Raw genomic sequence first — 24993 nt, forward strand, 5'->3', positions numbered from 1 at the left:
ATTGTTCAGGATGTTTTTACCAGGAGCCAAATTATAGCAGAGGTCTCTTCCTCTCCAAAACACAGTCAAAACGCTGTTTATGTTACAAATAAACATTTTTCCGTCGCTGTTCGTTTTGTCACAGATGGGCTTCTAGCCACCCAACTGCTGATTTATGCTCACCTCTCTTCTCTGATAACTTCAAATTCAGACACTCAAGAGGTTTCTGCTGGGTGCAGAATTATCCACAGAGGTGTCTTCCTCTCCAAAACAAATACACACGGTGATTTAAACAAATAAAAACACCAAATAAAGCAGTTACATGCGAAAAAAATCAGTGTTTTTCCTATGCTGTTTAACTTACCGCAGGGGCTGCTAACTACGGTTACTGACGCATAATGCGAATGGCCCTGTCTAGAGCCAGTGCCTGGTTTGTCCTTTCTGGGTTACTGTAGAAACATGGCAGTGCAACATGGTGGACTCCAGGGACAAGGACCCACTCCCAATGTAGATATAAACTGCTCATTCTAAAGTAACGAAAACACCATGATTCTTATCTTCAGGTGATTACGCACTAAAGGAAACATACCTACCATAAGATATGCCATGTCTGCCAATATATCCCCCTTAATCCTGCATACCAGATCCCAGTCAATCAGTGTTAAGCATTAAGCAGTGTGACCTACGGGTTAGAGACTGTGTTTCATCCAGACAACCTTGGTTCAAGCCCTCACACTCATTTAACCTTCTGCCCTGAGAAAGTGTCCTTGAGCAACAGGACACATGATCTCTGCCAGCTGCAGGGCTGCTGACTTAGCACCCTGATCTTCCTGGAGGAGAGCAAGCCAATAGAGATTTTCTGCACAGTAATCAATAGTATAGTATTAAATTGCTATATTACATCTATAATATTACACATTTTAAAAGTATTATTTACAAATGAAAGAAGAGCTCCTGAACAATGAGAGTGCAAATATTCAATAAATCAAACAGCAAACCAGGTCGTCTGTTGAGGGAAAACTACATCAACACTCCTGCTGCTCTCCCCCGTCTTCATCTTTATCATGAACACAGTCAGATACAAAGCTGAAAGTAAGCCGCAGTGTATTATCAGTCTCCAGGCAGACCAAGCTGAGAGATATTTTTTAGTTAATCATTTCTTTTCTTGCATTGGTAAAAATGAAACCACACAGATTAATTCACTGGATGCTCTTTTTTTTAATGAATTTGCCTGATGTTTTTGTTTACATATTGTTATAATTTCACTGCCTCTTTTCTCTAGAAAAAAATGAGATGTATATTTTGGTTTTTAGATGCATTCTGTTGTTTCTCCTCTTTGACATTTTTATACTTGAGGTAATTGTGTGTCTCAGCTACCAGCTCCTCATTACTCCAGCTGCTGCTCTTGGTTATGTATGCTGTACGTCAGCAGCTATTTCAGCTCATCGCCTCCTCCACATATCAAGAGAAATACAGCATCATGTTGCGCAAATATGAGTTTAACTGTAGCTAAGACCATTACAGACTGGATGTATTATCATATGTATCTGGCATATCAGTGATTACTGAAGCACTGCTACTGACATCATTGGAAAAAAATGTGTTTCTCAGAAAATGTGGCTTTCATGGCCAAATGTTAATTTCTTTTTTATTTCAAAGGTTTTGTAGTATTATCAGCTGACGTGATATTTACTGTGAAAGCATCTATCCCACAAGGGGTTGTTGTTATATATTGTATGTTTTTTATATTAAAAAACAAGTACTTGAATAATTAAAGTTATATTACTGCTCTCACTGGTCACCTGTTCTGAGTTCCCAGTTGTGGATTTGAAGATGGTTACTTTAGGTTCGTTGAAGTTTTTTTTAAAAAAAACATTGTTGTGTGAGCAATTAAACTTGCTTTACTGTCTTCATATAAGTGGTTAATTGGGGTTCAAGCAGTGATGCTGGCTGCTGAGCCCTGTTGTTGTTGCTCAGATTAACATTTCCTCTTTTTCTTTTTTTTTTGTCTCTGCTCAAAGTTGTTCCTTGTGGCGCTGTGCTCTGTGGATACCGAGGCCCAAGGCTCAAGTCCCAGGCTGCCAAGTATTCTACTCTCTGAACAACTTCCATAAAGGTATTTCACAATACACCAGAAATCAGCAGAGGGCTATTGCACAAAACCTAGATAGCAGGTAAAGTCAGGATTTTCCAGGTATACGGGCTGACCTTAGCTGTGAGTTACCATGGAGTTACCATGGAGATTTATTCTGTGCATCTTGCCTGCTCCTTACACCAGGATAACAGACAGGCTTGTTTAATCCTGGTGCTTGATTTGTTCAGTCAGCTGACGGGAAATAAATATGTTTTATAATTATTCCATGGTCCTCTCAACCTATGTATTTTATTCATTTTTCTTAGCCTGCATTTAAATAGGCTTTCACAGTGTATTTCAGTAAAGTCGGCTTACTCTTTTTCATTTTTAAGTTGAGTGAGATTTGAAAGTTAAAGTCAGCACTCCTGTCCACAATACCACCTGCCCTCCCGTTCATGTTACTCCCAGAGTTCAGTGAATATGTAACATATACCTGTAGGGTATTATTGTAATTGTTGAGTACTAAATACTGTTGCCTTTATAAGTGTTCGTAATTTGTCTTCATGGTATATTTCATTCATTTCCACTGCTAACTTTTAGGGAAAAGTGTCTAATTGATAAGACAACAAGTGTCTCCTTGTGTGGTACTTATGCAGAGTCAGTGAAGCTAAAGTTAAAGGTAATAAGCAATGCATTGAAATTTTGATCTAAAGAGACATGTCGTATCAATGGAGACACGAACCCCAGCTCCTCGGACAAAAGACAGCATCATTAACATCATTAACAACCATAATCACCGTTAAAGGAACTGACTCTAAATTTCTTTCATTCTTTTCTTTCATTTCTTTCTAGGACTGCACTAAGTCAGCCCGCTGCTGTCAGACAGTTTTTTCTCCGTGTTTGATTATACAGTAACTATACTAAACTATACATTTTCTATGCCCTTTTTCAAGACACACTATACTACGATGGGTTTATGCCATTTTGGACAGCATACTATACTATGACTATTCTCTTGCCTTTTTTGATGACATATACTTTCTGACTTTTCTATGGCACTATGACTTGTTTACTACCATTCTGGACGACATACTACGCCATGGTCTTTTTATGTTATTTTGCATCACATAATATACTATGATATTTTTAGGCCAGTTCTGATGACATGCTATACTTTGACTTATTTCATGCAATTTTTGGACGGCATACACTACTGTGGTGTTGTTATGCTATTTTGGACAACAAACCTTACAATGAATTTTTCCATACCATATTAGAAGATGTACTATACTATGATGTTTTATGCGATGTTGTTGTAGTAAACTATGAATTTTTCCATGCCATTTTGGATGACGTACTATACCGTGACGTTTTTTTAAGCTATTTTGGACGAGATACTTTACTATGACATTTTCATGCGATTGTGGAGGATATACTTTACTTTGACCTTTTTATTCAGTTTTGGATGACACACTATACTATGACCTTTTCTTTCATGATTTTGGACAATACATTATACTACTATGTTATTTCATAATTTTGAATGACATGCTAAACTATGGCATTTTTTTATGATTTTGAGCAACATACTATACAATGAAAATTTTTCAGAATTTGTGATGTCATCCTACACTTTGACATTTTTTCATGGTTTTTGATAATATAGTATACTATGATGTTTTTTTCATGATTTTGGATGACATTCTATACTAAGATGTTTTTCATGATATTGGACAACATATTATACTGTGATGTTTTTTCATTATTTTGGATGACACACTATACCATGACACTTTTTTATGATTATGGACTACCTACTATACTATGATGTGTTTTCATGATTTTGGACAACATACTATACTATGACGTTTTGGGTTTTTTGGGCGTCACATTATACTGTAATGTTTTTTCATGATTTTTCACGTCATACTATGACGTTTTTTTTTTATCAGTTTGGACAACATACTATACTATGACGTTTTTCATGATTTTTGACATTGTACTATACTATGATGTATTTTCATGATTTTTTTAAGTCATACTATGCTATAGTATTTTCTCATGATTTTAGGCAACATACTATACTATGGTGTTTTTTCATGATTTTTGGCAACATACTATGACATCTTTTCATCTTTTGGGGCAACATGTTATATAATGACATTTTCATGATTCTGGACGTCATTCTAACGTGCATTAAGATATGTAATGAACTGTTTTTTCACCAATGTCTTCTCAGCCTCTGAGCTTATGTGATCATTCCTCAAGCTTACCTGACTGCATACATATTACACATTATTCATTGTTAAATCTGTGCTATTTCTGTGCTAACTTTAAAACAGAAAACAATAGAGTACAGTGAGGATGGAAAGGTAATATTCCAGTGTTATTGATATTTCAGTTGGAATTAAATTATTTAAAACAAGCTTTTACTTTTTTGAAAAGTCCTGCTACAATACAATGCAGGTAATGAAGCAGAAAAATAACATATATTTGATTTAGCTCTTTCTTTACCAGTCAAATCATTTTCATGTGGACCAAAGTGTTAAAGCACATACACTATTATGTTTCTAACTAAAATTATTGTTATAATTGTGTTTTTCCAAGTGAAGTACGTCACAACATATGCATCAACTGCAAAGCTTCCCGAAAAACAAGAAGAGACAATGCACTGCAAATCCTGTGGAAGCGAAGCCAACATTCAGTAAGTTATAAACAAAGCTTTTATTATAAATATTCAAGTATAAAAAATATTTTAAAAAACGTGTAACATTACAAAAAATAAAGAATTGTACCTCTGTCATTCAACATTGTAGTCTCCTAATAAATAACTGTAAAACAAAAAAATAAAAGTAATAATGTAAACATATTTTTCAGGGTACGTCAGTGACCTGATGAGGCCTGTGTTTGAGGAGACGCTGGAGGAGCCAGAGGAGCTCAAACAAATCCCCATCCCAGAAAACCTCTGTGTCCAGTTCCAGAGACCGTCAAAAGAAGAGGTCATTGCAGGACAAGACATACATCACAAGACAGGATGAGGATCCTCATGTCTTCCCAGGTATCTCCAACACCAGCTAACAAAACTGCAGTATGCAAGACATCTGTAACATCTGAAATTGAGACATCATCATTACGCAAAATAATTAGTGACTTTCTTCAGTGTGTAAGTTCACAGATAAGGACAAGTATGACCTGTGAACCGTGTTGGGGGCGAGCAATAAAAGCAATGTGTTAGAGTAGTACATTGCAGTTAAGCAGTAATTGAGTAATTTAACTGTATAACAGATTTGTGGTAATATTACTGTAGTCATTACGTGCAGTCACTATGTGCAGTAATGCATTACCACCTGTTGGAAAGTGCTGATATTTTCTGAGCATTTTTCGACCCTCTGACATTTTTAATGCTTTGTTGGACTTCTGCAGTTTTTTGGGTAAAAGTAATGCAAAAGTAGTGTTATGTCAAAAAATGTTAAAATATGAATATGTCCAAAAAACTAATGAAAACCAAATAAAATAGCATGTCGTGAAGTGGATGATGAAGACAACTCCTGATGAAAAGATATTCAAATACCTAACCCAAAATTGAAACTTCTTTTGGAGATTCCTTAGATGACCCTCGGGGTCAGCTAATGGATCCAATCGTCCTGTTGAACTTGTGACTCTGGGCAGCAGAACTAAATTACGACCGATTTTATTGCCGGACCTTAAGTTTGAGTTAACTTCCGATACATTTGGGACAAGGAGCCGTCAACTGAGCTCCTGCAAAGATTCAAGGAGACATCAGGAGATCCAATTAATGCTTTTGTTGTGCAGCCAACATGTGACACACATCTGCATATCTCCAGACTGGGAGAGAGGGCCACATTAACTGACTTTCGTATGCTAAGTAAAATGTACTTTGAAATGTTTGAAATGTTGTGTGGTCATGTCATACCTACAGAACTGGAACTTACGTGCCGATTTTGAGGTCAAACTCACAAACACAAGTAGTGCCTTTTTGTGTTTGTGTGTGTGTGTGTGTGTGTGTGTGTGTGTGTGTGTGCGTGCGTGCGTGCGCGCGTGCGTGCGTGCGTGCGTGCGTGCGTGCGTGCGTGCGTGCGTGCGTATTTAAACTTCCTATACACTGCTGTTTGCAGATGCTATATTGTTCTGTAATCATGTGAACTGTGATTTCCTAATTATAGGTTTGATAGACCTTTGGTCATAATGAGTACTTTCATACTATTATATTTTCATAATATTAAGAAATAGCCTTTAATTATATTAGAGTGTTTTGACACTGTAGTGTTACGCTTACTTATTTTTACACATTCATTATGTTTTCTTAAATGTGGTTAATACTGTTTTACTCAGTTAATGGTCTGCCAAGGAATTATTTGGTTTGGGATGTCTGCTTGTGCTGCAGCCCTGAGATGCTGCGAGCTGCTGTTTATGTAAGAGAGAACTTTTGAAACAGCCGGTGCTACACTAGTTCTAAATGACTATTTAGAACCAAAGGACTTTGCACTTGAGAGACTGTGGGACAAAGAGACTTTGAATGAAACAAGCCTGATAAGCTGTCATCATGATCTCATCTCAGCCACATGAGGTGTCAGAAGATGATCCAGCTGTTCATGGAGAGAGAGAGATAGAGGACTCAAAGTCAAATTTGCAACATTCAAACCGACCGAGGCCAGCCACTGGAACCGCATGAGCGGAACCGAGCTGCCCGTTCTGTGTCCTCACAAAGGCCACACTGCAACTTTCCAGAGTGAACCTTTTCCCTGGCACCGAGACTTCTGAGGAAGTTGAAACAGTCTTTCCTGTGGTTTTATGGGGTTGATGCTCTTAGATGAAAGGGACACATAGGAAGTGTTACACCGAGGTCAGGATCTCCCATTAATACAATGATGGGTTATTCTCTGATCAGGCTTCTTCTTTATCTTTCCCTTCAATGTTTTATGGGATAGGTTGCCTCTCGCTGTTGATCGATGCTTGACATTGACGTTTCTTTAATTTTAAATTTTCTACTTGATCATCTTGCACTATTTCATTTGTTTGTAGTCTTTTAGTAGTTTTCCTGTGTAGTGAGTAGTTAAATAAACCCTTCAAGATACTTGATCTTGTGATTTGTGTGTGTAAAATGTCATAACCTTGCATTATGAGTTATAGTTACATATTTTGGTATGGATTTATTAATTAATTAATAATTTAAATTAATTGCTGATTAATTAATAAATTCCCAACTTAAACCGCTACAGTCGAGACACGTCATAGTTAGATTGTTCGAAAAAACGGCCAAAAACATTCTAATATAGCATAACCAAAAAAGGCCGAAAACACAATAGTAGTTTGTCGAAAAATGTGAAAATATGACATGTCAAAATAACAGCTGAGAAACACATAAAATAGCATGTCTAGACACGTCATGGTATACAATGTCAAAAAAAAACGTCCAACAACATCACAATATAGCATGTCGCAAAAAAGACCGAAAACGTCATGGTATACTATGTGGAAAAAATTCAATCAAAATATGACATGTCCAAAACAACATTGTAATCCACATCAAATAGCATGTTAAGACACACCATACATAGTATAGAATGTTGAAAAAAAAACCCTCCATAAACATCATAATATGGCATGTAGTAAAAAAAAAAAAAAAAAAAAGAGAGATAACATCATAGTATGGTATACCGCAAAATGTCAAAATATGACATGTCCCAAAAACAACTGAAAACCACACAAAATATATATCGGTCCTTTTTTAGACATGCTAAATTATGGTGTTTTGGCCCTTTTTTCTATGCTATGGCGTGTCTGGGCACGGTATTTTATGCAGTTTTTAACTGTTTTGAGACATGTCATTTCTTGAGATTTTTCAACATATACAATGGCATTTTCAATCGTTTTTTCTACATGCTATATTATGGTGTTTTTCACTTTTATTCGCAAGATTCTATGCTATGGCGTATCTAGGCAAGCTATTTTATGCGGTTTTCAGCTGTGTTCAGTTGTTATGGAGACATGGACAAGACATGCCATAGAAAAGAATGTTGCAAAAAAGGCCAAAAACAAGATAAAATGACAGGTCGAAAAAAAGACCCAAAAACCAAGGCAAAATAAGGCACAAAAAGTCAAAAAATGAAATGTCCCAAAAACACCTGAAAAACACATAAAATAGCGTGCAAAGACATGCAATAACAAAGAATGTTGCAAAAAAAGGCAAAAAACACAATCATATGACAGGTCGAAAAATCACCCAAAAAGCAAGGCTATAGTAAGGCGAAAAAAGTAAAAAAATAAAGTGTACCAAAAACAGCTGAAAACTGTTGAAAGACACATTAAATGGCGTGCCAAGAGCCGCCATAGCAAAGGATTTTGCAAAAAAGGCCAAAAACACAATAATATGACAGGTCGAAAAAATGACGCAAAAAGCAAGGCTATAGTAAGGCGCAAAAAGTCAAAAAATGAAATGTCCCCAAAATGCCTGCAATACACATGAAATAGCGTGCAAAGACATGCCATAACAAAGAATGTTGCAGAAAAGGCCAAAAAAACAATAATATGACAGGTCAAAAAATGGCCCAAGAAGCAAGGGTATAGTAACGCGAAAAAAGTCAAAAAATTAAATGTCCCAAATACAACTGAACACAGCCGAAAAACACATAAATTAGCAGGCCAAGACGTGCAATAGCAAAGCATTTTGCAAAAAAGGCCAAAAACACAATAATATGACACGTCGAAAAAATGACCCAAAAAGCAAGGCTATAGTAAGGCGAAAAAAGTCAAGAATTTAAATGTCCCCAAAACAACTGAACACAGCTGAAAATTCATAAAATACCATGCCAAGAAATGTCATAGCAAAGGATTTTGCAAAAAAGGCCAAAAACACAATAATATGAATGGTCAAAAAAATGACTCAAAAAGAAAGGCTATAGTAAGGCAACAAAAGTCAAAAAATTAATTGTCTCCAAAACGCCTGAAATACACATAAAATAGCGTGCAAAAACATGCCATAACAAAGAATGCTGCAAAAAAGGCCAAAAACACAATAATATGACAGGTCAAAAAAATGGCCAAAAAAGCAAGGCTATAGTAAGGCGAAAAAAGTCAAAGAATGAAATGTCCAAAAAACACCTGAAATACACATAAAATAGCGTGCAAAAACATACCATAACAAGGAATGTTGCAAAAAAGGCCAAAAACACAATAATAAGACACATTGAAAAAATGGCCAAAAAAGCAAGGCTATAGTAAGGCGAACAAAGTCAAAAAATTGAATGTCCCAAAAAAAGCTGAAAATTGTTGGAAAACACATAAAATAGCATGACAAGACATGCCATAGCATAGAATTTTGCAAAAACGCCCCAAAACACCAAGATATTGAACGTCAGAAAAATGACCGAAAAAACAAGGCTATAGTATGGCAAAAATGTCAAAATATGACATGTCCCAAAAACTGCTGGAAACACCTGAAAATAACATAAAATAGTGTGCCAAGAGCCGCCATAGCATAGAATTTTGCAAAAACGCCCCAAAACACCATAATATTGAATGTCAGAAAAATGACCGAAACAGCAAGGCTATAGTTGGCAAAAATGTCAAAATATATGACATGTCTCAAAAACTGCTGGAAACACCTAAAAAACAGCATAAAATACCGTGCCAAGAGATGCCATTGCATAGAATTTTGCAAAAATGCCAGAAAACAGCAGAAGTTTCAATGTCAGAAAAATCACTGAACAAGCAAGGCTATAGTATGGCAAAACTGTCAAAATATGACATGTCTCAAAAACTGCTGGAAACGCCTCAAAACAACATAAAATAGCGTGCCAAGAGATGCCATTGCATAGAATTTTGCAAAAATGCCCCAAAAAACATGAAATTTTTGAACGTCAGAAAAATGACCAGAAAAAGCAAGGCTATAGTATGGCAAAAATGTCAAAATATGACATGTCCCAAAACCTGCTGGAAACACCTCAAAACAACATAAAAACCATAGTAGCGTGCCAAGAGATGCCATAGCATAGAATTTTGCAAAAACGCCCCAAAAAAGCAGAATTTTGAACGTCAGAAAAATGACTGAAAAAGCAAGGCTATAGTATGGCAAAAATGTCAAAAATATGACATGCCTCAAAAACTGCTGGAAACACCTCAAAACAACATAAAATAGCGTGCCAAGAGACACCATAGCATAGAATTTTGCAAAAACGCCCCAAAAAAGCAGAATTTTGAACGTCAGAAAAATGAACGAAAAAGCAAGGCTATAGTATGGCAAAAATGTCAAAATATGACATGTCCAAAAACTGCTGGAAACACCTGAAAATAACATAAAACAGCGTGCCAAGAGCCGCCATAGCATAGAATTTTGCAAAAACGCCCCAAAAAAGCAGAATTTTGAACGTCAGAAAAATGACAGAAAAAGCAAGGCTATAGTATGGCAAAAATGTCAAAATATGACATGTCCCAAAAACTGCTGGAAACACCTGAAAATAACATAAAAATACCGTGCCAAGAGACGCCATAGCATAGAATTTTGCAAAAACGCCCCAAAAAAGCAGAATTTTGAACGTCAGAAAAATGACAGAAAAAGCAAGGCTATAGTATGGCAAAAATGTCAAAATATGACATGTCCAAAAACTGCTGGAAACACCTGAAAACAAACATAAAATAGCGTGCCAAGAGACGCCATAGCATAGAATTTTGCAAAAAACGCCCAAAAAAAGCAGAATTTTGAACGTCAGAAAAATGACCGAAAAAGCAAGGCTATAGTATGGCAAAAAATGTCAAAATATGACATGTCCCAAAAACTGCTGGAAACCCTCAAAACAACATAAAATAGCGTGCCAAGAGACGCCATAGCATAGAATTTTGCAAAAATGCCCCAAAAAAGCAGAATTTTGAACGTCAGAAAAATGACAGAAAAAGCAAGGCTATAGTATGGCAAAAATGTCAAAATATGACATGTCCCAAAAACTGCTGGAAACACCTCAAAACAACATAAAATAGCGTTGCCAAGAGACGCCATAGCATAGAATTTTGCAAAAAAAAAAAAAACGCCCCAAAAAAGCAGAATTTTGAACGTCAGAAAAATGACCAAAAAAGCAAGGCTATAGTATGGCAAAAATGTCAAAATATGACATGTCCCAAAAAACTGCTGGAAACACCTGAAAATAACATAAAATAGCGTGCCAAGAGCCGCCATAGCATAGAATTTTGCAAAAACGCCCCAAAAAAGCAGAATTTTGAACGTCAGAAAAATGACAGAAAAAGCAAGGCTATAGTATGGCAAAAATGTCAAAATATGACATGTCCCAAAAACTGCTGGAAACACCTGAAAATAACATAAATTACCGTGCCAAGAGACGCCATAGCATAGAATTTTGCAAAAACGCCCCAAAAAAGCAGAATTTTGAACGTCAGAAAATGACCAAAAAAGCAAGGCTATAGTATGGCAAAAATGTCAAAATGTGACATGTCCCAAAAACTGCTGGAAACACCTGAAAATAACATAAAATACCGTGCCAAGAGACGCCATAGCATAGAATTTTGCAAAAAACGCCCAACAAAAAAGCAGAATTTTGAACGTCAGAAAAATGACAGAAAAAGCAAGGCTATAGTATGGCAAAAATGTCAAAATATGACATGTCCAAAACTGCTGGAAACGCCTCAAAACAACATAAAATAGCGTGCCAAGAGACGCCATAGCATAGAATTTTGCAAAAACGCCCCAAAAAAGCAGAATTTTGAACGTCAGAAAAATGACTGAAAAAAGCAAGGCTATAGTATGGCAAAAATGTCAAAATATGACATGTCCCAAAAACTGCTGGAAACACCTCAAAATAACATAAAATAGCGTGCCAAGAGACGCCATAGCATAGAATTTTGCAAAAAACGCCCCAAAAAGCAGAATTTTGAACGTCAGAAAAATGACTGAAAAAGCAAGGCTATAGTATGGCAAAAATGTCAAAATATGACATGTCCCAAAAAAACTGCTGGAAACACCTGAAAATAACATAAAATAGCGTGCCAAGAGACCGCCATAGCATAGAATTTTGCAAAAATGCCCCAAAAAAGCAGAATTTTGAACGTCAGAAAAAATGACAGAAAAGCAAGGCTATAGTATGGCAAAAATGTCAAAATATGACATGTCCCAAAAACTGCTGGAAACACCTGAAAACAACATAAAATAGCGTGCCAAGAGACGCCACCATAGCATAGAATTTTGCAAAAACGCCCCAAAAAAGCAGAATTTTGAACGTCAGAAAAATGACAGAAAAAGCAAGGCTATAGTATGGCAAAAATGTCAAAATATGACATGTCCCAAAAACTGCTGGAAACACCTCAAAACAACATAAAATAGCGTGCCAAGAGACGCCATAGCATAGAATTTTGCAAAAACGCCCCAAAAAAGCAGAATTTTGAACGTCAGAAAAATGACAAAAAAGCAAGGCTATAGTATGGCAAAAATGTCAAAATGACATGTCCCAAAAACTGCTGGAAACACCTGAAAATAACATAAAATACGTGCCAAGAGACGCCATAGCATAGTATTTTGCAAAAACGCCCCAAAAAAGCAGAATTTTGAACGTCAGAAAAATGACCAGAAAAAGCAAGGCTATAGTATGGCAAAAATGTCAAAATATGACATGTCAAAAAACTGCTGGAAACGCCTCAAAACAACATAAAATAGCGTGCCAAGAGACGCCATAGCATAGAATTTTGCAAAAACGCCCCAAAAAAAGCAGAATTTTGACGTCAGAAAAATGACTGAAAAAGCAAGGCTATAGTATGGCAAAAATGTCAAAATATGACATGCCTCAAAAAAAAACTGCTGGAAACGCCTCAAAACAACATAAAATAGCGTGCCAAGAGACGCCATAGCATAGAATTTTGCAAAAACGCCCCAAAAAAGCAGAATTTTGAACGTCAGAAAAATGAACAGAAAAAGCAAGGCTATAGTATGGCAAAAATGTCAAAATATGACATGTCCCAAAAACTGCTGGAAACACCTGAAAATAACATAAAATAGCGTGCCAAGAGACACCATAGCATAGAATTTTGCAAAAACGCCCCAAAAAAGCAGAATTTTGAACGTCAGAAAAATGACAGAAAAAGCAAGGCTATAGTATGGCAAAAATGTCAAAATATGACATGTCCCAAAAACTGCTGGAAACACCTGAAAATAACATAAAACAGCGTGCCAAGAGCCGCCATAGCATAGAATTTTGCAAAAACGCCCCAAAAAAGCAGAATTTTGAACGTCAGAAAAATGACAGAAAAAGCAAGGCTATAGTATGGCAAAAATGTCAAAATATGACATGTCCCAAAAACTGCTGGAAACACCTGAAAATAACATAAAATACCGTGCCAAGAGACGCCATAGCATAGAATTTTGCAAAAACGCCCCAAAAAAGCAGAATTTTGAACGTCAGAAAAATGACAGAAAAAGCAAGGCTATAGTATGGCAAAAATGTCAAAATATGACATGTCCCAAAAACTGCTGGAAACGCCTCAAAACAACATAAAATAGCGTGCCAAGAGACGCCATAGCATAGAATTTTGCAAAAACCCCAAAAAAGCAGAATTTTGAACGTCAGAAAAATGACTGAAAAAGCAAGGCTATAGTATGGCAAAAATGTCAAAATATGACATGTCTCAAAAACTGCTGGAAACACCTCCTGAAAATAACATAAGATAGCGTGCCAAGAGACGCCATAGCATAGTATTTTGCAAAAATGCCCCAAAAAAGCAGAATTTTGAACGTCAAAAAAATGACAGAAAAAGCAAGGCTATAGTATGGCAAAAATGTCAAAATATGACATGTCCCAAAAACTGCTGGAAACACCTGAAAATAACATAAGATAGCGTGCCAAGAGACGCCATAGCATAGTATTTTGCAAAAACGCCCCAAAAAAGCAGAATTTTGAACGTCAGAAAAATGACTGAAACAGCAAGGCTATAGTATTGCAAAAATGTCAAAATATGACATGTCTCAAAAACTGCTGGAAACACCTAAAAACAACATAAAATACCGTGCCAAGAGACGCTATAGCATAGTATTTTGCAAAAACGCCCCAAAAAAGCAGAATTTTGAATGTCAGAAAAATGACCAAAAAAGCAAGGCTATAGTATGGCAAAAATGTCAAAATATGACATGTCCCAAAAACTGCTGGAAACACCTGAAAATAACATAAAATAGCGTGCCAAGAGCCGCCATAGCATAGAATTTTGCAAAAACGCCCCAAAAAAGCAGAATTTTGGATGTCAGAAAAATGACCGAAAAAGCAAGGCTATAGTATGGCAAAAATGTCAAAATATGACATGTCCCAAAAACTGCTGGAAACACCTGAAAATAACATAAAATAGCGTGCCAAGAGCCGCCATAGCATAGTATTTTGCAAAAATGCCAGTAAACAGCAGAAGTTTGAATGTCAGAAAAATGACTGAAACACCAAGGCTATAGTATTGCAAAAATGTCAAAATATGACATGTCTCAAAAACTGCTGGAAACACCTAAAAACAACATAAAATACCGTGCCAAGAGACGCTATAGCATAGTATTTTGCAAAAACGCCCCCAAAAAGCAGAATTTTGAATGTCAGAAAAATGACCAAAAAAGCAAGGCTATAGTATGGCAAAAATGTCAAAATATGACATGTCCCAAAAACTGCTGGAAACACCTGAAAATAACATAAAATAGCGGGCCAAGAGACGCTATAGAATAGAATGTTGCAAAAATGCCGAATAACACCATAATATTGAATGTCAAAAAAATGACCGAAACAGCAAGGCTATAGCATGGCAAAAATGTGAAAATATGACATGTCCCAAAAACTGCTCGAAACGCCTCAAAACAACATAAAATACCGTGCCAAGAGACACCATAGCATAGAATTTTGCAAAAACACCCCAAAAAAGCAGAATTTTGAACGTCAGAAAAATGACCGAAAAAACAAGGCTATAGTATGGGAAAAATGTCAAAATATGACATGTCCCAAAAATACCTCGAAACGCCTCAAAACAGCATAAAATAGCGTGCCAAGAGACGCCATAGAATAGAATGTTGCAAAAATGCCGAATAACACCATAATATTGAATGTCAAAAAAATGACCGAAACAGCAAGGCTATAGTATGGGAAAAATGTCAAAATATGACATATCCCAAAAACTGCTGGAAACACCTCAAAACAGCATAAAATAGCGTGCCAAGAGACGCCATAGCACAGAATTTTGCAAAAACGCCCCAAAAAAGCAGAATTTTGAACGTCAGAAAAATGACCGAAAAAGCAAGGCTATAGTATGGCAAAAATGTCAAAATATGATATATCCCAAAAATAGCTGGAAACACCTAAAAACAGCATAAAATACCATGCCAAGAGACACCATAGCATAGTATTTTGCAAAACCGCCCCAAAAAAGCAGAATTTTGAACGTCAGAAAAATGACTGAACAAGCAAGGCTATAGCATGGCAAAAATGTGAAAATATGACATGTCCCAAAAACTGCTCGAAACGCCTCAAAACAACATAAAATACCGTGCCAAGAGACACCATAGCATAGAATTTTGCAAAAATGCCAGAAAACAACAGAAGTTTGAACGTCAGAAAAATGACCGAAACAGAAAGGCTATAGTATGGCAAAAACGTCAAAATATGACATGTCTCAAAAATACCTGGACAAACATACCATAACAAAGAATGTTGCAAAAAAGTCCAAAAACACACTAATATAGACATCAAAAAAATGGTCAAGAAAGCAAGGCTATACTAAGGCGAAAAAGTCAAAAAATGAAATGTCCCAAAAACAGCTGAAATAGACATGAAATAGCGTGCAAAAACATGCTATAGCAAAGCATTTTGCAAAAAAGGCCAAAAACACAATAACATGACATGTCGAAAAAATGACCCAAAAAGCAAGGCTATAGTAAGGCGAAAAAAGTCAAAAAAATAAAATGTCCCAAAAGCGCCTAAAAGACACATAAAATAGCATGCAAAGACATGCCATAGCAAAGGATTTTGCAAAAAAGGCCAAAAACACAATAAAATGACAGGTCGAAAAAATGAGCCAAAAAGAAAGGCTATAGTAAGGTGAAAAAAGTCAAAAGATAAAATGTCACAAAAATACATGAAATGCACATAAAATAGCGTGCAAAAACATGCCATAACAAAGAATGTTGCAAAAAAGGCCAAACAAACAATAATATGACAGGTCGAAAAAATGTCCCAAAAAGCAAAGCTATAGTAAGGCGAAAAACGTCAAAAAATAAAATATCCTAAAAACAGCTGAAAACACATAAAATAGCTTTCTAAGACATGCCATAGTAAGGAAAATTGCAAAAAAGGCCAAAAACAAAAGAACATGGCATGTTGAAAAAATGACCCAGAAAGCAAGGCTATAGTATGGCAAAAAATGGCAAAAAATGACATGTCACAAAAACAGCTGAAAACAGCATCAAATAGTGTTCTGAGAAACGCCATAGCATAGAGTGTTGCAAAAACAGCCAACTACACAATTATATGGTATGTTCAAAAAAACGACCCAAAAAGAACGCTGAAAAAATGTAAAAAAAAAAAAAAAAAAAAATGCATTCCAAAAACAGCTGAAAACCCCATAAAATAGCATTTGGAGACACGCCATAGTATAGAATGTTGCAAAAACGGCCAAAAACACCATGATATGGTTTGTTGAAAAAACAATAGAAAATGTCATACCTCAGTCAGGCAAAAAATGTCAAAATATCACATATCCAAAAAACAACTTAAAACCGCATTAAATAGCATTTGGAGACACATTATAGTATAAAATGGTAAACAAACGGCCAAAAACGCCATAATATAGCATGTTTAGCTTGCATTTTTATACATTTTTGGACCACATACTATACTATGAAGTTTTGATACATTTTTGGACCACATACTATACTACGCGGCAACCCATAATGTTATTAGGCCTAACGCAAAAGGTCACCAATTGTTAAAGCATAGCTATTAGAAATAATTGATAATTAATAAAAAATAATGATTAATTATGCTAAATAATGTGACTTAATCTACATTAAATCACCTCGTGGGGCACCATTCCTGAAAAGGGAAAAATTATAGCTGATTAATAAAATCAGTCTCAAAATACACTAAATTTGGAACTTTGGAACTTGATCAATAATCAAATTAATAATTATTACCAAAATTACCCCATTGATGGTAAAGCGTGAGGAATTTCGGAGCACTTGACACAGTAGTTGGCGATTTACAAAATTTTTTACACTATTAAGCAGACAGCAAATATGATTCCACAAACATTTATTCCAAAATTCAAGCAAAACAAAACAAAAACACAATGTATCCTAACTACTAATATATACAAGTATATGCAAGTGTGGATGTGTAAATGTGTGTGTGTGTGTGTGTGTGTGTGTGTGTGTGAGAGAGAGAGAGAGAGAGAGAGAGAGAGAGAGAAAGGAGTGTGTGTTGGTGTGAGCGTGAACACACCAAGTGGCAGAGGTGAATTGACTAACAACAGAAGCACAAAGAAGATGCAAGATCCAAAGATGGCCGCAGAGCGGAGAAGGCCTTAGCTGACCATGTGGTCGGTCAACAACAAAGAAAAGGCGGGAACTTTAAGTTCCTTCTCTGTGTGTTTCTGTTGAGAGCCAACTTATGAGTGTATGTATAGATCTATATAAAATGATAGATATGTATATAAGGTGGTTAGTAAAAAGGTGTTTAGTTGCATGCAAGACGCTGTCTGTGTGAGGCATGAACACACTAAATCCAAATCAACTGATAACTTAATAACAAAAAGATCACAACAACAACAACAACAACAACTCATTCAATAGCATTACATCAATACATGGTACACACGATATGATGACAGACAAAGTAAACAGTCTTGCCCAGCCTGTACTTGTGTCCTAATGCTATGCCCAAATGTTACTTGCCAATCCAGGAGTGGGAGAAGAGTTCTTTGGGTTGCTGGCTGAAGAAAGAGGGTTCGGGCTCAGTGACATCCTAGCGGATCACTGTGGTGAGCCAATCATGTCATGATGTTTATTCCTGATTTCGGGTGACATACTATACTATGACGTTTTTTCACGATTTTGGACGACATACTACACTATCATGTTTTTTCATGAGTTTAGACAACATACTATACTATGATATTTTTTATTCACTTTGGATGACATACTATACAATGATGTTTTTTTCATGATGTTGGGCTACATACTGTACTATGACATTTTTTTCATCATTTTGAACATACTATACTATGAAGTTTTTTCATCATTTTGGGTAACATACTGTGCTATGACGTTTTTTCACTATTATGGACGACATACTTACAATGATATTTTTTCATCATTTTAGACGACATATTATACTATGACGTTTTTTCATCATTTTAGGCCACATACTATACCATGATGTTTTTTCGTCATTTTGGGCCACATACTATACCATGATGTTTTTTCGTTATCTTTGAGTGACATGCTATACTGGCAATTTTTCATGATTTTTGATGTCATACTATATATACTTGATGTTTTTACGCCATTTTGGACAGCATACATAAATTCCTGACCTCACTTGCGTGCTGTGCCTATTCTGAACACAGAAAAATAATAAGTAAAGACTAAGAGGGATTACTTTTACTGGTTCTTTAAAGGAGCTATATGCAAGATCTGGGCATATTGGTTGAGCAATGTTCAAGATGCCAATGTATTGTATTGCAGAGATACCTACTGCTAAGCAGCCAAGGACACGCCGTCCCTTCTGTATTATTAATACATCCTGGCCTAAGAGGCAATAGAGAGTCACTGAAGCCTCTAGTGTGCCACAGTAGAGGATGAAAAAGTTGAGCCGGCCAGTGTTGTAACAAAGTGTGTTTTCCTGTCAAATCCTCCCACCCTCCCCTGGGTGATCATGATTAGGGCTTGGGGTTTGGGTCAGGTTTAGGTGGAGAGGAAACACATACTGACAAGGAAATCATCCTACACCGGAGTCAACGAATACAGCATAGAAGTTACAGTCTCAGTGAATTTGTTAGTGTGTTAAAAAACACAGTGATGGCAGAAGCTCCAAGAAAACGGCCGTTATCTCCATCACGAGCAACAAAAGTAGAGTAAATATAAGTGTGGTTTTTCAATGCTGGAGACAGCTCTTGGAGAGTAAAAAGATGCGGTTTGATACTGAATTGGCAACGTTTCATTTACACTGGTTAGTAACATTTAACGCTGACCAAAATGTATCTTTGGGGTAACTAACGACAATACAAGCTGTAGGCTTACAGTTCACAGTAAACTTTTCAGATGGTGTGATTGTTTTCTTGTTAGTGTGGCGTTGCTAAAACTGAGCTTAGTAAGCTATAAAGTAAACTAAACACAAACGTCACACGTGAAGATCAAAAGATAGCCTTATTTTGACCGGCTTTATTCTTGCTTTGCTGTCAGTTATGGGTATCTTATAGACAGATGATTGTAAATTATTGGTACATGGACGCAGTGGTGGAACAACATTTAATGGGTGAAATACTGCGCCCCATTTGGTTGGACTGGGTGGCTGGAAATTACTAACAGCTCCTTTAATGAAATTGATGGACTAAGGATGGAGGCTGTTGTATGTTTGACAGATTCTAAAGCCCCTTGATGCAAATCTATATCTTGTGATATCAGGCAAACTAGATAAAATTCACCTGAAAGACAATCCATGCTTTAAACTTGCCAAATTCTGCTATGAGGAAAGATTACAGTGGTGAATTGGCCTTTTGTAACAAATATCAGCTAAAAGAACAATCCACAAAACAGAGCTAGGAGAGTCATTAAGGATCTAAATTATCCAGCTAACAGGGGTGCCCATTAGCTCACCTGGTGGAGCGGGCGTTTGTTGTACAGAGGCTATGTCCTTGCCGCAGCTGCTGTGGGTGAGATTCTGGCCTCGGCCCTTTGCTGCATGTCATCCCCTCTCTCTCTCTCTCTCTCTCTCTCCTGCTTTCACACTAAAGCTGTTCTATCCAATTGAGGCAAAAATCCCAAGAAATAATCTTTAAAAAAAAAAAAAAATCCAGACCACAGCCTTTTCTCCCTGCTTAGGTCGGCAGTAAGAGGCTCAGAGCAACGACCCACGGGCCATAAAGATTCTACATGAAGAACTAATTTTCTACATTTCACTGAAATTGTATTGATATGATTTCATGTGACAAATATGTTGAAATAATCATAACATTTTTTAAAATGTACTTCCTCAAAATCAGAAGGCTTCTGAATTTTAGTGTAGATGGTATTAAGGAATAAATAAGCATGTAATGACCAAGCAGCAACCTCCAGAGCTGAAAAATCAAACCAAAAACTGCAGTTTCTTTGCTGGCCACCTAAAGCTGGCTTAAAAGCCCAGTAAATCACATAGACCCCCATGTCAAAATGCCCAATTTAGCAGCAGAAATAAATAAATCTCGGTCTCTTTAGCTAATTTCCCCCTTTGTAATTGAATTTTTATATAACTAACCCATTTACATTTTATTAAGGCTTATGTTGTGTTCACAACGAATGCGACACAAGCCTTTCACACAGCAAGTTCACATACAAAGTCAATGCAAAGACACGAATGGACCCGAATTCACGTTGGGGCGGCGCAATGGGCACTTTAGACGAGAATTTCACATGACATTGTGTTGTGATAGTCTATCAGCATTGAGATCTAGTTGAGATTCTCCTGATGTTAACGAGATTAAGGAATGAAGGACAAACTATGACCCTGTCTGTGGACACAGAGCTACGTTCAGCATCAGTACTGTTATAAGACAGAGAAATAAAGACCTGAAGGGCTCGGAGATCAGTGAGCTAAGCACTGAAGGTACACGATAAGCTCTGAACATACACCTTTGTCTTTGCAAGCTTTTTTGTAGAGCTGCTTCTGAGCAAAATGCTCTGAGTAATTTACGTTGTTCTTTTATTGTGGAAAGTGCTCCGTTGTGACAGTTTGATAAATAATAGTCTTGGTTCACTCTGCTTTAGGGCACGAAGCCTGGGTGTTTACAAAAACACACCAGCAACTGTATACTCTTGGCTTCTTAGTCCGACCCCCACCCCCACCCCTCCACAGTGCTAGCCTTTCACCCAAATATGGTCACTTTTGGCTCCAAAAAAACCAATATGGCGACGGCCGAAATGCCGAACTCAAGGCTTCAAAACAGGAGTCGATAAATTGATGGGTGATGTCAGTGGCTACATCCATTACTTTTACAGTCTATGGTAATGACACAGCAAGCTCACAGTAAATACACCACACCTTTTTTTTTAATAATAGCTATTCTTTATTGTTGCTTCTCATCAGAAATTTGACATCAGCTGATTACAGAGAGGGAATAGGAGTAATATGCTGAAATGGTACACATACTGTACATAGAAAACACAATAAATTACTTCATAATAAAGAATTTAGTAGAAGTTAATATTTACCATCTCAATACTTAAAAATAATTTAGAGCTACTGGACTTTGGACAAACAAATGGCTCGTCACCCTTTCAATAGTTGCCTTTTGGTTTCATCCTCAGGTGCATCGTCATACAGTACATTTCAGTAACTACAACCCCAATTCCGAAAGAGTTGGGACGCTGTGTGAAATGTAAATATAAACAGGATGCAACGATTTGCAAACCCATATTTTATTCAAAATAGAACATAGAAAATACCTCAAATGTTTAAACTAAAAAAAAATTACCATTTTGAATTTCATGGCTGCAACGCTTCTCAAAAAAGTTGGGACAGGGACATGTTTACAATTGTGTAGCATCCCCTCTTCTTTTAACGACAGTCTGTAAAAATCTGGGAAGTGAGGGGACCACTTGCTGGAGTTTTTGGAGAGAAATGTTGTCCCATTCTTGTCTGATGTAGGATTCTAGTTGCTCAACAGTCCTGGGTGTTCTTTGCTGGATATTTCGTTATGTGATGCACCAAATGCTTTCTGTTGGTGAAAGGTCTGGACTGCAGGCAGGCCAGTTCAGCAGCCAGACTCTTCTACTGCGAAGCCATGCTGTTGTGATGGATGCAGTATGTGGTTTTCCATTGTCTTGCCTAAATATGTAAGGCCTTCCTTGAAAGAGACATTGTCTAGATGGGAGCGTATGTTGTTCTGAAACCTGTACATACTTTTCAGCATTGATAGTGCCTTTCCAGATCTGTAAGCTGCCCATGCCATAGGCACTAATGCAACACCATATCATCAGAGATGCAGGCTTTTGAACTGTGCGCTGATAACACGTCGGATGGTCGCTCTTCTCTTTAGTCCGGAGAACACGGTGTCCGTGGTTTCCAAAAAATAATTTCAGATTTTGATTAATCTGACCACAGAACAGTTTCCCATTTTGCTTCAGTCCACTTTAAATGAGCTTTGGCCCAGAGAAGACGGCAGCGTTCCTGGACAATGATTTCTGGAAGTGTTCCTGAGCCCATGCAGTTCCAGGATTTCCAGGACAGAATCATGCCTGTTTTTAATGCTGTGCCGCATCAGGGCCCGACGATCACAAGCATCCAATATTGACCTTCGGCCTTGTCCCTTGGGCACAGAGATTTCTCCAGATTCTCTGAATCCTTTGATATTATGTACTGCAGATAGCGGGATATTCAAAGTCTTTGCAATTTTACGTTGACAAACATTCTTCTGAAATTGTTCAACAATTTTTAGATGCAGTTTTCCGCAGATTGGTGAACCTCTGCCCATGTTTACTTCAGAGAGACTCTGCCTCTCTAAAATGCTCTTTTTATACCCAGTCATGTTAGTGACCTCAAATAAACCTAATTATCTGCAAAATGCTCCTCCAGCTGTTTTTTATTAGTACCACTTACTTTTCCAGCCTTTTGTTGCCTGTCCCAATTTTTTTGAGATGTGTTGCCACCATCAAATTTTTTGAATGAAATGGTAAAATGTCTCACTTTAAACATCTGTTATGTTGTCTATGTTCTACTGTGAATAAATTATGGGTTTATGAGATTTGCAAATCATTGCATTCTGTTTTTTTTTACATTTTACACAACGTCCCAACTTTTCTGGAATCGGGTTTGTTCTATATTTTTTTGGGAACAAAGGGTTTTGTAGTGCAGCAGGACAGAGCAAGAAAATAAAAACTGTTGTGGTTTTGTCGTTTAATCTGGCATCTGAATACCAACAACCAGAGCAGATTACATCGACTGCAGGTTTCGTTAGGTTTTATTTGTCTGATGACAAAAGCACACAAGTTAACTTGTCTCCCCGGGCTAAGCATCTGCTTGTTGGGTACACACACTCAGCCCAAAAGTGCATTGTAGCTTCTCTCATTAAGTTAAGATACTTGACTTGAACTGAATTGGTAATCAGCAGGTTCTGCTCTTTGTGTAGTCTCACTCATTGTCTACTTTCTTAGGCACAGAAAAATGAACAAGGCACCGCTAACATTTTGAAGCATTAGCACTGTCGAGAGCAGCAAATTATACACAGTAGCATCCTGGTCTCTTCTTTTTTTTTCCTCCTGCACTCTCGAGCAAATGGTTCCCTTCTTGTCAGTGTAAAACAGGTCTCCACATACAAATACAATTCATCCTCTTTGTAGACATTCATTATGTTATTCTGAAAATGTGCTTTTCTCCATAAATTAACTAAATCTTACATTCTGACAAAGACCTCAGGGAAACATCACGAATGAGTGTGTTTGTGAGATGCGAGTCAATTTGTTTTCACTGTGGCAACTAAACAGCATGAGAAAACAACATAAAAACACCTTCTCATTTCAATAAATAATGAGAGCATTGCTGAACACAAAGGCAATGTGATGAAAAACAAAAAAATGAGTAAAAGAAAAAAATAATAAAACATTCAAAGCTACATCTTAATCACCTTTTGTCACCACCTGAGTACATCTTTAGGTTCCTGGGCTGTTTCCTGACCCCGCATTGTGCGCTAGGCGGTGGAATGTCGAAAGGTTAAAGGTCAGGGGACAGTGAGCAGGGATGTCGGCGCTAAGGAAGTGTAGGCGGGGCTGTGGCCAAGCCCGGGCTCAGGGAAGGCGGAAAGGAGTGAGGAAGGAGGGGGTAGTGAGTTTTCAGGGAGGGTGCTGGGGAAAATGTTGCAGAAAGTGGTGGTGTGTTCCTCAGTCTGTCTGCCCTGAACTGTCTCCCCACTGTCTCACCTGCTTCAGGCATGAAGAGGGCATCAGCTAACACTTAGCTGTGCAAAGCCGATCAGCTTCACCTCGTCCGGGATCTCTAAGTCGTCGCAGCCGGAGGCCTGCGTGAGGAGGAAGAAAGGGAGAGGGTCAATGGGGCCACTTCACATCCTGACACTCTCATCTCCATCAACAAAACTAATCCTGCAAAATATCTAGAACTGCTATGGTGTAACAAGCTTATTATATCTGAAAATTAAGAGTTTTCACCCCGCTGAGTCTTGTTTTCCAAAACTCTGAAAACAGTTTGAGTTTGTAATTTGCTTGACTAACAAAAATAACAATCCTGCCATCTAAAAGCGATCTGAAAAAGTTTATTCCTCTGTGGCAGGGCTAGTCTTTCAAAATTGCTATTTTATCATTACAAGGACTAACACAATATTGGTTAATCAAGCAAGATCTCTTTACATTTTCATTCACCTAACAACAAGAGGACAATCACACAGTTTATAGACGTGCCGTTTTCTTAATTGTCTTATTTTCAACTCAGATAAGTTGAAGCTAGGGAGTCTGAGAGTGAGTTTGCTTGTCTCACTTTAGTTCTTGTTGATAAAAAATGTTTAGTTTTAATTTGTTTTTTGTTACTTTAAGCATTGTTTTTATTTTATTATAATTTAGGGAGTATTTGTTTAGAGCAAGATTTAAGAAATTCAGAACAAGTGTTACAATACAAACACAGCACTTTGTGAAGACAGTTGACACACAGTCATGCAGACATCGCAGTCTCTATAAACATTTGAACACTTGCCTCCTCAAGCTT

The 24993-nt window shown here is 37.1% G+C and overlaps 1 protein-coding gene across 1 annotated transcript in view; it reads right to left on the reverse strand.

Annotated features, from left to right (window-relative positions):
* Positions 1 to 21325: 21325 nt before the first annotated feature.
* Positions 21326 to 24993, reverse strand: part of stk39 (serine threonine kinase 39) — a 32767-nt gene continuing 29099 nt past the window's right edge. The window contains exon 18 of the mRNA XM_042494993.1: positions 21326 to 24295. Coding sequence (XP_042350927.1) covers positions 24221 to 24295 — 75 coding nt within the window. The 3' untranslated portion in view covers positions 21326 to 24220. The remainder of the gene's footprint in view (positions 24296 to 24993) is intronic.

The sequence above is a fragment of the Plectropomus leopardus genome, chromosome 10 (assembly GCF_008729295.1).
Source record: "Plectropomus leopardus isolate mb chromosome 10, YSFRI_Pleo_2.0, whole genome shotgun sequence".
Taxonomy (NCBI): Eukaryota; Metazoa; Chordata; class Actinopteri; order Perciformes; family Serranidae; genus Plectropomus; species Plectropomus leopardus.